This window comes from Monodon monoceros, unplaced genomic scaffold (assembly GCF_005190385.1).
Source record: "Monodon monoceros isolate NGI ecotype Baffin Bay Population unplaced genomic scaffold, NGI_Narwhal_1 Super_Scaffold_4, whole genome shotgun sequence".
NCBI lineage: Eukaryota > Metazoa > Chordata > Mammalia > Artiodactyla > Monodontidae > Monodon > Monodon monoceros.
Window position 1 is genome coordinate 44,493,373 of NW_021703781.1, and position 16,744 is coordinate 44,510,116.

Consider the following 16,744-nt stretch of genomic DNA (forward strand, 5'->3'; position numbering starts at 1 on the left):
AGGAAGCCTTCCTTGGAGAGGCGCGGGGGTGGGAGGTGGGGGAAGCTCAGGCAGCCACTGGGAGTGGGAACGCGGAGAGCGAACTTGACCTCCGACTGCACGCGGGGCGTGTCCATCCGAGCCCCCGGCTGCAAGGTCCTGTCTCCGACCCGGGCTGGCGGAGCCGCTCCGGGGCGTAGGGGGCCGGACCCGGGACCCCGCCCAGGAGGCGGCCGGGTCCCCTGGGTTGGGCGCTGCTGGCGGAGCCGACGGGGCGGAGAGGAGCACGGCGGGAGGAGGAGGGGGAGGGGGCTGGTCAAGGGAAGTGCGACGTGTCTGTGGAGCCTTTTTATACCTCCTTCTCGGGAGTCCGGCAGTAGCCACTGCCGCCGCCACCGAGCGTCCTAGCGCTTCCGCTCCCAGGAGCTGGGCTCCGAGTTCCAGCGCGCAGGGCACCGCCGCAGCCAGCCAGCATGTCGTCCGGGGTCAAGAAACAGAAGACGGTAGGCTTCGAGTCTCCTGCCTTCCTACTCCGCTCCAACCCCGGGACGCTCGGAGGCGAGCAGCCCCGGCGCCGAGGCTGGGGCGCGGGGAGGAGGAAGAGGAGGAGGTGGGAAGCAGGAGGGCGAGGTTCGGCCGGGACTCCCGGGGCAGCCCTTGTCGGGCAGCCACTTCCCGCCCCGCGCCTCTGGGAACCTGCGCCCCGTGGGGTCGTCACGGCCGGGACAGACCTCCGGAGCTGGCAGAGTGGGTCCCAGTTAAGAGAAAGGACCAGAGATGGGAAATTTCCTTTCTTCTCCAAAAGCTTTTCCAGACCCATCTTTTCTTCTGAATGAGCTCCGCGCGGGTACAGCGGGTGGTGGGCTGAGGGAACTCGGTCCTGCCAGGTTTGGTCGCGGGGCACACGTCAGTGAGTCATTGGGGTTTTGTCCACGGAAACTCCTTGGAGTGGACTTTCATGACAGGCATTCATAAAGGAAACTACGACCATCTAGACGTAAGGGAGGAAATTGCATTTCTACACTGGCAGGACTCTAGCTTGATTCAGCTCCCTGTTGGAATCGGGTGGCACCTCAGGTTCAGTCATGGGGGGCCCCTCAGCTTGGTGGAGTGAGATGAGGGGACTGTTTTCAGGAGGCTCAATCTTATCCAGGATTAATCTGGGCCATCCTATTGTGGGAAATAGAGGGTTCCTCGAAAAGTTTCTTTCCCACTTAGTGATAGGGGCTCCTATAAAATTTGCATCCTTAAACATGGCAGCAGTGATCATAGACTAATTAGAGTCGGAAACAGCCTTGTAGCTACCATTTGGGCCACACCAGGGGTGGTCTGCAAGCCTTGTCCAGATCCCAGCCAGCAGTCTGCTGGGCACTCATCTTTTCACTACCAGACTACAAGCCTCAGACGATTATGGTGGTTGGGGAATGGGCTGACCTCTCTCAAGCAGTTAGACTTGTGCTTGGCACATAGTAGGTGATCAATAAATAAATGTTTATTACTATTATTATATAATACTTATTACTGAAATATCTTTGAGGTGTTTTTGTGGCAGGCAGCGGGAGAGGTGAAAAAAATATGAATTGGGGAAGGGGAGTGGAGGGGCCATGCAGGGGCCAGGAGTGTGGACTTCAGCACCAAGGGGAAGGGAATGGGGGCTCTTTGGTTTCAGGGAACCACACTGGACCCGCAGGAAGATCCAGGGGGAAGGCGGCATCAACTTGAGAAGGGAGAATGGTCGGGGTCCAGTTGCCTTTTATAGGAGCGATTTTAAAGTGGAGAGACTCTCAGTATTATATTTGAAAATATTGTTAAATGCAAATCACTTGTGTTTTATTCCTATTTAATTTTATTAATTTCTGTAAAATTCTCAAGGGTATCTTCTAAATGATAACCTGCTGTGGCACTTAGTAGCCTTTTATATCAGTGAGGTTTTAATTCTTACCTCCTTGCTTTCATCAAGAATTCCTTCCCAATGGGGTTGCTTTGTCAAGCATTAGTAATGAAGGGATAGGTGGTCTTTCCCCTTCATGCCTCCAGTCAGCAAGAGCCTGTGAAGTGAAAGGTTTGAAAACATGGGTTTTACACACTGATCGCGGCAACTGCACAGACAGAGAAAGTGAGAAATTTGAGGGCCGGAGGGTTTGGTTTTTGTATTTACACATTTGGAACCTTCTATTTTTTGTTTGGAAGGGTGTGTGTGTGTGTGTGTGTGTGTGTGTGTGTGTGTGTGTGTGTGTTCTGCATAGGATGAAATTAACACCTGAAACAGCTAGTAGGACTTGTGAACTTTTATTTAGCCAACATGGTTATAATCCAGGGCACCAGCACAAGTTCCCCAAAGGGGCGGATAGACACTATTGGGTAAAGCAAGTCAGCTGTAAGTGCATATGAAATCTCTCAAGCTTTAAATATTAACTCAAAATGTGTTTTGAAACTTTGCAAGCCAAAACAAAATCTGTCCACATGTGTGACCTCTGAACTAATCAATTATTTGAGAAGTGAGTGTTGCTGATCTAGGAAGGTTTCCTGGAAGTGAGGCTGGGCTGATCTTTTTAGGGACTCGCAGAAATCATTACATTATGTTCTCTATTGTCAACAGAGGATGATCAATTCAAACCCCAGGTACTGCAGTAACTCCAAATATTTGTTGAGCCCCTACTGTGTGCCAGCCAGGATACTGGGGTGAATACATCTTTCCCGGGATTTTTTTAGCAACACTCCCTGGATGAATATAGCCTTTTAGTTCAGACCACTGTTAGAGGAGTAGGTAGTTTTGGTTTAAATGTGAGAAGGTAGGATGATTTTCTCACAAGCTTGAGAAAAGTAAAAAAGGAAAGTTTCTTTTATAAGGGAAGGTAGCACATTCCTCCTGTGTTAGGCATCCTTACCATGGCAACCAAAGACAGCTATGTGTCACAGCCCTCCCTCCCACCCTTGATTTACTTCCAACCCTGGCCATCTCCCATCCTGTCGACACACACATAGATCCCAGGAGAAGGAAGGAGGCAGACTGCAGCCAGAGGACTGGAAAGAAAGGCAAAGGCCTGGTCCTTTCTTCTTGCATCATGTCCTGGATTAGCATTTTTCAAGGCCCACAGACAATATTATGTCCTGGAGACAACCAATCTAAAAAAGTCAACTGAGATATTAAAATATTTTCCAAAGGGTCAAACAAGCCAGTGTTTGGAAGGGAGTGAAGGGCTACTGAAAAGTTAAAGCTCTCCCTAAATGTAAGTAATTATCCACCTTTTTATTATTTTAAAAACTCTGTACAATATTCCATTATTTTCCTGGAGGTAGCTACTTTTAAAACTATTTGAAGATGCTGTGTAAGACAAGACATGAATTTCCAGATGAGCAACCATTGGAAGGAAGGAAAAACAAATACTTCCCAGAGTCCTGGCCCTAAGCTGTGCTGTATTTCATTTCATCCTCACAGCAGCCTTCACCCCAGAAAACCGAGCCTCACTTCTAGGGGAGGAGAAATGCCAGGAGCAGGTCAGGATTTAAATTCAAGTTTGTCCAACTTTGAAGCCCCTGCTTCTGCTCCCTCTATTTCTCTGGCCCATAAATTCCCTCATCTGTAATGACTTACCCCTTACAATTGTTGTGAGGAGTAAATAACTCCTAAAAACTGTCTTGCTCAGTTCTAGGCCCATATGCAGTTGCTACTGTTACGATTTTTATTACACCATACTGTCTTGGTTTGCCCAGCAAGGAGAAGAAAGCACAGGCCAGACCATTCCAAAGGCTCAGTAAATGACAACCATAAGAATATTTAATAAAAGCAAACAAATAAAGAAGTATAGAGGTGATGATTTGAATTCTAATTGTAAAAAGCTGAATAGAAGACAAAGGTTGATAATTAGTGTGGACATACCAGAGTAACCCAAATAATCAGCAAGATTTTGCCAACAACCTTGGCCAAGAAAGGCAATCTATATATAAGTAAATTTTAGACTAATTTCTCTTCACCCTTCCTGTGCCTTCAACTGTTTCCAGATCTATCTTAAAATTAATGTTGTCTGATTCATGCTGTTATTTCATGATCATCTCTTTGGGCTTTTACCATATATCATTAACTCTGAGTTTTTTTTATCTCTGAGATAGTTATCTTTATTTTTCAGCACTTTGTCTTCCTGTTAATGCATGTGGCTCTCTGGTTTGCTTAGAGGATAATTAGGCTGAACTCAAACATGGAACCTTTAGGGAATGAGAGTCTGAGAAAGGAATCAGTGATGTCAATTTCAGTCCTAGGCGATTACTGTTTATTTCAAAACCTGTCACTAAATAGTAATGGGCACTCATCTTTGTGTTTGGAAGTCTTTGGAAAACACAGAAACTAAAAGTAAATAAACATAAATATAATGGCATTTCAACTAACCTTTCATCCCTTAGGTGATTTGCTCATCCGACAGGTGAAATGGCACCTGTCCCCAGCAACTTTGCATAGAGCCTGGCACTGAGTAGGTGCTCCATAAATATTTTTTGCATAAAAGGCTGCAGAATTCATTAGTGAATGAATTTGTTTTTAGCATCTCTATTTTGCTTAGATTTCCCCCACTCCCCTCTTACCTGTCTGCTCTTGTGTGCTTGCTTATTTTTGCCTGGATATTCGTCATTGCCACTGAAAAATTACCTGTAGGGATTCTTTGAGGCTTAGGATGAATGGTCTTCCCCCCACCCTGCCGACCCCCTGGAGGACTTGCTTTTGTTTCTGCCAGGTGCCTGGTGGCACTACTAGTCTGGCACCACTTTGACCCAAACTTACCACTTAAAGTTTTGTAGACCACCCAGGTGATGTGAATTCGAGCTGCAGTTTTGCACACAGGGACCAGCTGGTGAGTACAAGTCCTCATGGACTACCCCCCTGTGCCTCCTTATGTACACTTCCCATGTCAAGGCCATTGTCCCTGCAGTCTTTCGGGGTGGGAAGTGGGTTGATTCTGGTTCACTGTTATTTTTAGGGGGTGACTCTTGGGAAACTCAGCTTAGTGTAGACAAAGGCCTTTGTATTCTCCCCACTTGGGTACGTTCTAGTCTTCGATTTCTGTTTCACCTCCCCCGTGAGGCTGTCAAAATCCATGCACATCTGCCCCTTATCAGGGCAAAAGTGCCTCGCCGCTTGCTTACCTCTTACGGTCTTGCTTTCCCGCACATTTTGGCCTGGTAGTTACTTACTATCTTCTCGGGTATTTGATGTTTCTAATTAGATTATTGTATATTATAGCCTGCACTTGAAATTTGTTTTTATGAAGGATTGGACTGTATAACCTAGACCATCATTGCTGGAAACAAAAAAATCTCTGCCTTTTCTTGATTCCTGTGTATCCTTAACATTTCATATCATACCTTTCCCTTATTATACCTATGACATTCTTATAAAAGGAGTACTTTAAGAACAAGTAAACTTAAGTCAGAAATATTTAATTTAAATTAAATATTTAATATCCTTTTTAAATATTAAATATCCTTTTTCCCTACAAAGTGCTAAGGTCTGGGCTGGGGGCGGAGGAGGTGAGCAGTGCTCACCTTGTCTTGTGGCCTCTGCCTTACAGGCATCCGTAGAGATGTGCATTGTTCTGTCTCATCCTTAGTGTTGGTCCAGTTCAAGTGCATTCCTGTCTGAAAGCTCCTTCAGTTTCAGCACCTTTCCTTGCTTCTCTCATGCTCTCGTGGGTACTTTGAGGTCATTGTGCTGCCCCAGCACAACTCTGGGGGAAGTTCGGTTAGGCTGTCTAAGATCTTTGACATTGCCCCCCTACTCCCAGAAGGGTGGGAACTGTGCTTCTGCTCTGGTGTGACCATGCTGGGACTTTGAGGGGCTCCAGGGGCTGCTGGCGTCTGTCCCTGCTTCCTCTCCCTTGGGATCTGTTGAGGCTTAGCAGCACAGCCAGTGCCCCTGCTTTCAGGGTCCCCGAAGCTATTTGGTTCCTCTTACCGCAAGCCCAGCACCAGGCCCAGGACACCACTCCCCTTCTCAGACTCACACTGGCATCTAAGCTCCCTTTGTTTCTGATAAATATTAAATAGAACTTTTTCAGAAAGGTTAATTAACATTAACATTGGATTCGTGACAAATGTGGTCTTATTGATCCTCTTTCCTGCCTTTTGATCACCAAATAATTTTTTTTCAGTTTAGAATAAGTTGGCACACAAGATGGAAATATTTTTTTCTCTCTGCAAAAGAGCCATTGTATTAAAACTTAAAATCTAACTTGCCTCTGATAACACATGGTGCGTAAGGTGACTTTCATCAGTTGGCTGGTGTGACTTCCTTTAAAATCTAATCAGCAATTCTTTCTGTATTTCACATTTACTCCTGAAGTTGATTTTTCTATTACTGGTATTGTGAAAACATGTGTGCAGCATAAACATGGCAAGCTCAATCTAATATCTGTCTAGCACCAAATATTAAATTTTGGCAAGAAAAATGTGACCTGTTATCAAGCTTTTCTAAAAGAGTTACATAAATATATCAAATGCTACATCATTAAAAGTGATCATTTCTATGCTAGGTTAATATTTGCTTTAAATATCTAGTTAACATCTTTATATGTTTTGTTATAAAAATATGGATTTTTATCCACCAAGCATCTATGTCCAGTCTAATATTACAATTACTTTTTTTTTCTTTTTAATGCATGCTGAGTGTGGGCTTGAAAAATTATTTGCAGACTTTGCTTGGAGACTTAAACCACCTACAGTGTAGTCTGAGATTTTATCCCCATTACTTCATTCACCTATACCTTCCCTAATCATTTATTTATGGATAACTCATGCTTTCTCAACTTTTAGCAAAATAGGCAACTAAGATGTTGGTGATGATTTTTATTTTTATATATTTCCTACTGTTAAAAACCTGAATTAACTTTTTCGTCCTCTGCTGTGATTCCATTGTATATTATTTTGTTTTCCTTTAAGAGCTCTAAAAACTTTTCCTTTTTTAGTTCGTGTCAGATCCTCACTTACGTATTTGTTCACTTCATTCACTCAACAAATATTTTTTGAATGACCCAACCAGGACCTTTCGTTTCCATAGTTTACTAGAGCTACCAAAGCCTTATATTCTTATTTATTTATTTATTTATGTTTGGCTGCATTGGGTCTTCGTTGCTGCGCGCGGGCTTTCTCTAGTTGCAGCGAGCGGGGGCTACTCTTCGTTGCAGTGCGCGGGCTTCTCATTGTGGTGGCTTCTCTCGTTGCGGAGCACGGGCTCTAGGCGCGCGGGCTTCAGTAGTTGTGGCACGCGGGCTGAGTAGTTGTGGCTTGCGGACTCTAGAGCGCAGGTTCAGTAGTTGTGGCGCACGGGCTTAGTTGCTCCGCAGCATATGGGATCTTCCAGGACCAGGGCTCGAACCCATGTCCCCTGCATTGGCAGGCAGATTCTTAACCAGTGCGCCACCAGGGGAGTCCCCAGACTTATGTTCTTTAATTATAGTTTTTTAGGCCATTCAAACACTGTCTTTAAACTATTCAGAACATAGCGTTTACTTTTTCTAACTGCAACACCCCACCCACAACTTGTGTATTCTTTCAACCTTCTGCCCAGTCAGTATTACAGTGACCTTGGGCCAAAAGCAATAAAATTTCCAACTGATTTTTCATACATTTTTTAAAATCCCTTTTTTTTTCCTAAATTAAAATTTTAAATTATTTACTTTTTATTCAGGCTGTTCCTACTTTAAAAATGTATTTTTTTAAAGAACCCTAGCACTTTACTTCTGGAAGGAAAATTAAGAGCTCATGTTCAAGCCGTTCAAGTTGATACACAGTATTTCAGAGCTTTGCTAAGCCCCACGACCATCTTCCTGGCCAGCTGGTTGGTGAAACCACCACTGAGCTGGAACTCTGAGCACCTAAATACAGGCCTAGCACTTTTCTCTTTATTGTGTGCCCTTTGAAAGAGGCCTTTCCCATTTTCTATAGCTTTGTTTTTTCTTTTACATACTGGGAAATAGTTTCCATAAATTTAAAAAAAAAAAAAACACTCCCAAGTTGGTTATCAGTGAGTCACAGTTACACTTTTTTTTTTTTAAAAATTAATTAATTAATTAATTTATTTTTGGCTGTGCTGGGTCTTTGTTACTGTGTGCGGGCTTTCCCTAGTTGCGGCCAGCGGGGGCTACTCTTCGTTGCGGTGCGCGGACTTCTAATTGTCATGGCTTCTCTTGTTGTAGAGCACGGGCTCCAGGCATGCAGGCTTCAGTAGTTGTGGCACGTGGGCTCAGCAGTTGTGGCTCACAGGCTCTAGAGCTCAGGCTCAGTAGTTGTGGCGCACGGGCTTAGCTGCTCTGCGGCATGTGGGATCTTCCCAGGCCAGGGCTCGAACCCGTGTCCCCTGCATTGGCAGGCGGATTCTTAACCACTGCGCCACCAGGGAAGCCCCACACTTACACTTTGATTTAGCTTTAGCATCTTGTTTTGATATTCTGGAGATAGAAAACACGCATCAGAGAGCAGTGTTTGAAAAATGTAACTTTACCATTTTGAAATATTTTTCATGGGCCAGTCTGTTTCTCTTTAGAAAATTCAACACATACCCTCCCAAACTCCCCAACCTCACATACTCTTCCTTAAACCTTCTCAAACAGTTTAATCATTTTATCAAAAACAGGAAAAAAGATAATAATGATTGCATAATGTGCAATACAGATAAAACTATATTAGGCGACAGTTGGGGCAAGTTCAGTTATACATTTAGGTCTCAGTTCTTGTTGTAGTTCTCGGAATTTCCAGTTTTATCTCTAAATCCATTCATTTCCATTGTTTCCTAAGTTCATGAAGTACAGTGAAGTCTATCACAATAATTGTGTGGTCCTGCCAACTAAATCTAACTAATTGCTGAGTTCCAATAGAATCTTTTCCTGAATTATATGAATAAGTACAGCTCTTGGGCCATTGTGTCACTAGTACAACAATGTTCCTAGTAGTTACTAAAAAATAAAATTAAAACATGTGCATTCATCTACTGTGTTTAAATGAGCCATTTGACTAAGAAGAGATCTAATAAGACATAGAGATTACAATTCTGACTATGGGATTTGCATATTTATCAAGAGTTTCGATTTTTAGAGCATGTTTTGTTAGCAAATTCCCACTCTGTTGTGACTTGTTTATCATCCGCATTGAGAACCTCTGATGTGGCCGGTACTGTTCCCAGAGCCTGCCTGTGCATTAACTCATTTAGTCCTCACCGTCTCCTGAAGCAGGTTTGTGAACAAATAGTCAGGAGGGAACTCATTTAACTGATACATCTTTAGCGAGTTCCCCACAGGAGAAGTTAAAATCTTATTAGCTCCTCTGTAGTTAATAAGTTGTTTATTTCATAGAGGGAATGAGACAAACGCCAAGTAGCAGACACAGCAGGATTGGGCAACTAGTAATATATTACTGCTTCATTTGTAAACTATTTTGGCAGCTGCCTGCTGCTGATATCTCAACATAATAATAAAGAATTCTATTGAGACATTCCCCAGCACTTTTGTAAAAAGAGTAAGTGGCATACACTCGCAAATGCATGTTACCCTTGCCATCACACACATTTCTTTCTTTATGGTGACATAAGGTGAATAATTGGAAAATAAATTTTCTTTGTGCTCAGACTCAACAAGTAGGGGTAATAGTTTTTATTGCCTAGTTTTACCACTAGGTCAGTATTCAACAAATGTGAACAGAATGATTTGTTTCCACTAAAGCTGCTAATACTTGAGCCAAGTTGTAACAGTGATTTGTCAATGATAAAAGGAAACCAGGCTACCCATGTATTTTTCACAAAATAAAAATTTGACCTACCTGGAAGTCAAGGCTTAAGGATGTTGGCAACCAGATAATGCTTCCATTTCACTGGGGACCAATGAGGAGTGCCTGGAAATTGTGAGGTCCTAAATGGTGCTTTCCATGACGTTTGGAAGAAACATTTGGGGAGTTTGTCTCATTCTGTCATCATAGGTCGGGAAAGTCTTAAGTTTTCAGCAATCCTGGGCCATAGCCTCATTGACAGCCACTAGGAAGACTTGGATTCTGATTGCCAGGAGACCACTGTGTAAAAGGCCGGAGCCCACGCTCAAGGGGAGAAGAGCAGCGTTGGCTGCATGTAATTGTAGGGGCTGAGATCGAAGTCCTTTAATAGAGAGGTTACCTTATTTAAATGAAGGGAGTAGTAGTGACAGTAGAGGAATTAAATCTCAGAATCCATGCGTTCACAGTGTGAGACACCTTGGGTACAAAATTCTGTTAAAAGGATGTGTTGCCTCTGCTTAGTTAGCCATTCAGTGAATGGAAAAGTCTGAGTCATCATAAACACCTGGTTTCTTCCATTTTCTTCTCAGTGTTGAGGCTCTGGTTTAATAAGTCCTTTAAACATCACATTGTGATGTTCATTCTTGATTAGGTTAAGAGTCTCCCTCAAGGTTGAGGAAGGTACCTTGTTGATCCAGTTGAGTTCCTTAGATAGGGGAAGGGAACAAGCATTTATTCGGGGACTTTCCATACAGTAACTCATCTCCTCCTCACAGTAACCTATGGAGTAGTTGATGTTCTTATCCCCATTTTATAGTTGAGAACAGTAAGGCTTATTGAGATTAAATAACCCGCCTTAGGATGCATTAGTGTGAGTGGCAGAGCTGACTCCCTCCTAAATTCGAACGCCATGTTTTCAGTGATTCTTTTTTTTTTTTCATTCGTTAATGTAATAGATGCCATGGGTGCTACCGCTGTCAAAATGAAGATTATTCTGATGATTGAAACATACATTTAAACTTTGTGGATGCAGATTAACGCAGTGAAGAAACTGAAAAGATTAGGTGGTCGCTTTGAAAGGGATTTTCCTCAGGTGCTTTTTGGAACGTTGTATATAATCTTTAGAAGATGTGGATTTGAGCAAATGCCATTAAAAGGCAATAAATGTTAGTTTGGATGACGCTTTGCGGCCAGTTTTAGGAACGGTAGTGTTTGGAATCGAACCCAACATTTCACCTTAATAATACAAAGCTTCAGTGTTCTAGTGGGTAAATGCATATACCCAAGAAAAAGTGTCCTTAGAAATAATTGCAGTGACTTACATGTAACTCTAGACCTGGCCTTGTTCATTATGTGGGCGCTGCACAGTCGAGCATTCATGAGTTACAAGTTCCCAAAGCCCCACAAGCTACAGGCCTGTTCTCTGGGTGTACTAGAGGTTTCATTGACATTTCCACAGCTCAGCACAGAATTTTAATCTTTCATGGTTCAAGGAGCTTGTGTCATATACACAGCCTCATTACCAGAACCAGTTGCAAAAGAATATGAAGAAAATACACAGAGGTAATGAAACACAGCCTTCAGTGGAACACTTACAGGGCTGGTGTTTAGAAAGGCAGCTAAGACCTGTGCTGAACACTATAATTGTGTGGTTTAGAGCATCTTCTGAAGGCAGTTACACATTTCTAGGAGACTTGATTTGATGTGTATTGTGTTTCCATGAGGGCAATTGCCCCCTCCCTGAATTATAGCAGGGTTCCTCTGGGTCTGCATTAATACCTTCCTTTCATCATACTCATCAAGGCTTATTCATAAATTCTTATTAATTATCCTAGCCGCTCTCTAGAATGGGTGGGTATAAGGATTACAAATCTTTACTAAAATAAAGAGATGGGATAAATTCCCTATGCCTTCTGGTGAGCCCATATAATAGTAGAGACAACCCAAGTTTGCCAAGTTCAGTGGCCTAGTTCTTTGTTTTGTCTCCAAGCAGACAGAAGCTCAGGGACACCTGAATGATATTTAGAATGAAGGCTTTCTTATTGGGATTGTACCAAGTTAATTGTGTGCTGTGAAACACCATATGGCCTCATTTTCATTGGGACGTCTAGTGCTGTAAACACTACAATACATGAATTAAGTGATTCAGCTAATTATACCCATTTTTTATATGCTTCTAAAAAAATAGCACGTGATCCTTTAAATAGAGAAGGTTGTGTATTCAAATTTTATTACCATTTTTTCGGTGTTGTGTCTGTATGTTTATTTTAATGAGGAGACTGGAAACTAAACCATTTCTTTGCTGCTAATTCATGCTGGATTACCTTCTTATTTCCATGGGACATATGAATTCTGAAGCCACGTCTGTCTCCATGATAGCACCCTGCTTGGATCTGTGTATAGTTGCATATAAAGTATAGAAGGAGTTATTACCTTAAAAAGCTGATTTAGACAGAGGCTTGAGGAAAGAGAAGGATACAAGAGTCAAGGAGGTATCTGGAGAAAACTTGATCCTGTAGACCAGCAGTTAAGAAATTATGTCCTGTGGCCAAATCCAGCCCTCATCCTGTTTTGGTATAACCTGTAAGCTAAGAATGGTTTTTAAATGGTTGGGTAAAAAATCAAAGGAAGAATTATATCTCACAACATGTGAAAAGTGTATGAAATTCAGATTTCAGTGTCCGTAAATAAAGCTTATTAGAACACAGTGATGCCCATTTATTTACATGCTGTGGCTGCTTTCACTGCAGAGATGAGTATTTGCAATAGACTGTATGGCCTGTAAAGCTGAAAATATTTATTATCCGCCTCTTTAAGAAAAGTGCGCCACCTCCTGCTTTTGACAATGGGGGACCAGTGTTCAGTTCTGACTGACTTAGGTCAATGGCCTGTCAGCACATCACTCCCATCTGACTTCAGAAAGCTGAGTACCCAGCTCTACTTCATGAGCCCCCAGTTGAATCGTGTTTGCTGTATTGCCATTGTTTTGTTTTAAAAAAACATTATTTTTTAAAAAGTTCTGGGGAACTCATTGTTATGTCTCTTTTAATGATATTATTGAAGATAATGTTCATTAATTACAACGCATGATATTCTCTTTATAAAGATCCATGGGAGAAATACCTCTTCAGTCTTAGTACCAGAAAGGCTGTATTTTTTCTGAGGATTTGTGTGTGTGTGTGTGTGTGTGTAATCCTTTGGAAACTGTGCATTCTGTGACTGTCCAGCTTTATTTTTGCCAAAAAGCTCGGAAGCAAATTTGTGGCTCACTTTCTATTTTTGCACCAGCTTCGTGCTCGGCATCATTTCACTTTATGCCCCTTATGTTGTTTTCTCTTTTTCTCATCCACTCAGAAGTAAGCTTTTGCTGTGCTTTATGGATCCTGTAGGTCACTGTACATGTTTTAGGAACTATGCAAAACATTAAAACATATATTAAATTAAAAATAAGATGCATTTGAACTTTAGCTCCAGAAACTCACAGAGCATTTCTTACGGCCCCACCTCAGAGAGCCCTTCACCTTTTCCCTACTATTTTGCGACTTTCCAGGGCTCTGTGTCTGCAGGACCTTATGGAAACCAGTCCTTGAAATGCTTATTAAGTGCTTTGTGGTCTAATGTTCTATCCTTGCTGGAGGCGTATCATCAAACCCCCTCAAGATGGATAAAGATATAGATCAGAAGTTCTTCATCTGGAGTCCAGAGGATTTAGGAGGGTTGTGAACTTGGATGGGGAAATTATTTTTCTAACCTATAATAGAAATGTCTCACTTCCTTCAATGATGATCACAGACAACAAATCATAGCAGTATTAACAGTACCTGTGATTATATCAGCAATGGAAGTTACAGATATTTTCATATCACGTAAGTTGTTGCCGATATTGCTGATGTCATGAAAATAACTGTGTTCTTTATTACTCCGAAATTTAGATGATTACTATAGCTGTCTACCTAAGCATCAGGATCTTGTTATTTAATATGCTGATAAAGAAGGACATTTATTACTGTCCTGTAATTTTACAAAACCATTTTGATAACTAATTCATTTTTTTTTCTTTGCAGTCATTTGTGTTTTATTTTATGCATTTAAAAACATTTTTCTGAGAAGGGGTCCGTAGGCTACCAAAGGAGTTCTTGACTCAAAAAAGGATAAGAAAGCTCTGTGCATGGGTACACCCACGCAGGCCCACACACACAGTTTTTACAGGCAGTTCCAGAGGGTTCACAGATGCCCAGACAAGGCCCATGTCTAATATGCAGTTTAAGAACTCAGGCCCTATTGGCTAAAATCCAAGATAGAAGGTCACATGAGGGAGGGTTTTTATTTTGTTTTATTTTCTGAGGCCCAGTTCAAATGAATCCCTTCTAAGAATCAACCTGCAGTGCTTAGTCATAATCCTAGTCATAGTATTGATTCTGGCTGTTATCATTTAGCATTATCTCTTTTATCCAAAAAGCAAGGAATGAACATGTCTTCATAAAGTAACCTCTTGGCTTTTGCCATATCAACTCTTGATGTTTTTCAGTGAGAAATTAAAAACCTACCGTTTCACGCTGTTTGATTTTTAATTTCTATTGAAAAGAGCTTTGAGTCTTTGAATGGTCAGAGCTTGATATGTATGTATGTCATGAATTTGGAATTGGATAAAAAGTACCAGTGCCACCAGATGTTAATGACATAATACCTTTCATGTTCTGTGCCTTGAATGTTTTTACTGATGTTATCTTTACTAATCAAGCATATTTTTTTGTTCATGAAGCCACAGTTCATGTGAGAATATCATTCTCTGATGATATTTGTGTGTTGTACACCCCTGGTTAGGGTTTGCTTTACACTTGCACGGCTTTTATGTTTTCTTGAGTTCCATTTCTTGTGCTGGTATTCTGAATTCTCCCCTTCATTTATTGAGATCTGGGTGGGACCTTAGAGGTTATCTAGTCTGGTGTTTCTCAACCCTGCTACACTTTACAAAATATTGATGCCTGGACACCACTCCCAAGAATCTGATTGAATTGGTCTGTGTGGGGTTCTTTAAAATCTGGGTAAGAGGTTCCTCGGTTCTGCCTGCCTTGAGAATCAATGCCTAGCTTAATTCCTTCCCCATACAAATGTGGAGCATTGTGACATGCCTGAGGACCTCCAGCTAGCTAGTAACAAATGGGTGTTCTCTACTTCAGAATGCTATTTGCTATTTTCAGATTTTTTTTCCAAAAACGCTAGGCCATTTACCAGCTAACGCAGACTTCTGGGATGGCTGCGTTCCTCACAGAATATTTAAAATTAAATATTACAGCTGGAATGTTTAAAAGCTTGCCACCCTTGTCCTATTTTAACATTACCTAATGAACAGACAGCTTTCTGGAAAAACCCGGAGATCATTCTTTCTTAGTCAGTTGTTCCTGGCTGTGGTGACAACTTATCCCTGGAAATTTGCCCCATTCCCAAATCACAATTAAGAGAGTGGCTTGTTTTTGTAAGTAGCTTGTGATTCCTGATAATGTAAGTCTCCAGATCTTACTGTTGAACCTGGCACGTTCCAACAGGAATAAATCTAAAAAGATTCCTTTGTCACATTTGATGGCCTTGAATATTAAAGACCCACATTGGAAGAACTCTCCAAAAATCAGCCTGCCTTTCCAGTGTGATTTGTCAGTATAACTCTGACATTTCTAGGAAAAATATATAAATACCTCATGGGCAGAAATGCTGTCCGTTTATATATTTCATACCTATCATCTGAATTTACTAAGAATGAATCGAATTAATTTATAACCATCTGCCTTTCCCACCCAAGCTAATAAACTTCTTGCCTTGTTTTGTCTGATCATGGATTTTGATCAACTTTATTTATCTCATTGGGTTTAAAAATTAATAATGCATTGCCTTATATGGCACTTATCTTCATAGAGATTATTCATTCTTAATGTAGTAAATGAAAGGAAAAAACAGATTTAATATAGATATTTGACTTAAAAAGATTAGATGACTCAAGCTAATGCAATTCTTTTTTTTCTAATTTATTTTTTATTGCAGTATAATTGATTTACAATGTTGTATTAATTTCAGGTGTACAGATTTCAGGTATAATATATATATATTTTTTTCAGATTCTTTTCTCATATAGGTTATTTCAAAATACTGAGTATAGTTCCCTGTGCTATACAGTAGGTCCTTGTTGGTTATCTATTTTATACATGGTAGTGTGCATATTTTAACCCAAACTCCTAATTTATCTCTCCCCCTGTTAATGACAATTCTTAAATTAATGGCAAGTTTTCTGATCTACAGTTGGTTTCTTTAGGACAGCAGGTTTCTTTTTCCTTCTGTCGCTTTTTTTGTTAATTAATTAATTAATTTGGTTGCACCGGGTCTTAGTTGTGGCAGGCAGGCTCCTTAGTTGCAGCATGCGAACTTTCAGTTGCTGCATGCATGTGGGATCTAGTTCCCTGACCAGGGATCGAACCCGGGCCCCTTGCACTGGGAGCGTGGAGTCTTAACCACTGTGCCACCAGGGAAGTCCTCCTTCTGTCTCATTTTGAAGTGAATTTCGTTACAGGTATTTTGAAAGCAATGTGTCCATATATATTAAACCTAAAAGAATTAAAATTTTCCTTTTCCTATAGTTCTCCTATAAAACTATCAGGACAGAAAATAAATTTCACCTACAGCAGGTCAGAATACCTTGGAATCAAAAATGACACAGTGGGCTTCCCTGGTGGCACAGTGGTTTAGAATCTGCCTGCCAATGCAGGGACATGGGTTCAAGCCCTGGCCTGGGAAGATCCCACATGCCGCGGAGCAACTAAGCCGCCTGTGTGCCATAACTACTGAGCCTGTGCTCTAGAGCTCGTGAGCCACAACTGCTGAAGCCCACACGCCTAGAGCTCGTGCTCCCCAGTAAGAGAAGCCACCGCAATGAGAAGCCCGCACACCACAACGAAGCGTAGCCCCCGCTCACCACAACTAGAGAAAGCCCGCATGTAGCAACGAAGACCCAACACAGCCAAAAAAAAAAAAAAAA

At 41.6% G+C, this 16,744-nt stretch overlaps 1 protein-coding gene across 3 annotated transcripts in view; it reads left to right on the forward strand.

Annotated features, from left to right (window-relative positions):
- The first annotated feature begins 303 nt into the window (after positions 1-303).
- The window catches only part of PAPSS2 (3'-phosphoadenosine 5'-phosphosulfate synthase 2), a 77,775-nt gene continuing 61,334 nt past the window's right edge, over positions 304-16,744 (forward strand). For all 3 annotated transcript variants that reach the window (XM_029244972.1, XM_029244973.1, XM_029244976.1), the window contains exon 1: positions 304-482. Coding sequence is in view for 2 of the 3 variants with exons in the window: in XM_029244973.1 (XP_029100806.1) it covers positions 453-482 (30 nt within the window). In the remaining variant the exon portion in view is untranslated. The remainder of the gene's footprint in view (positions 483-16,744) is intronic.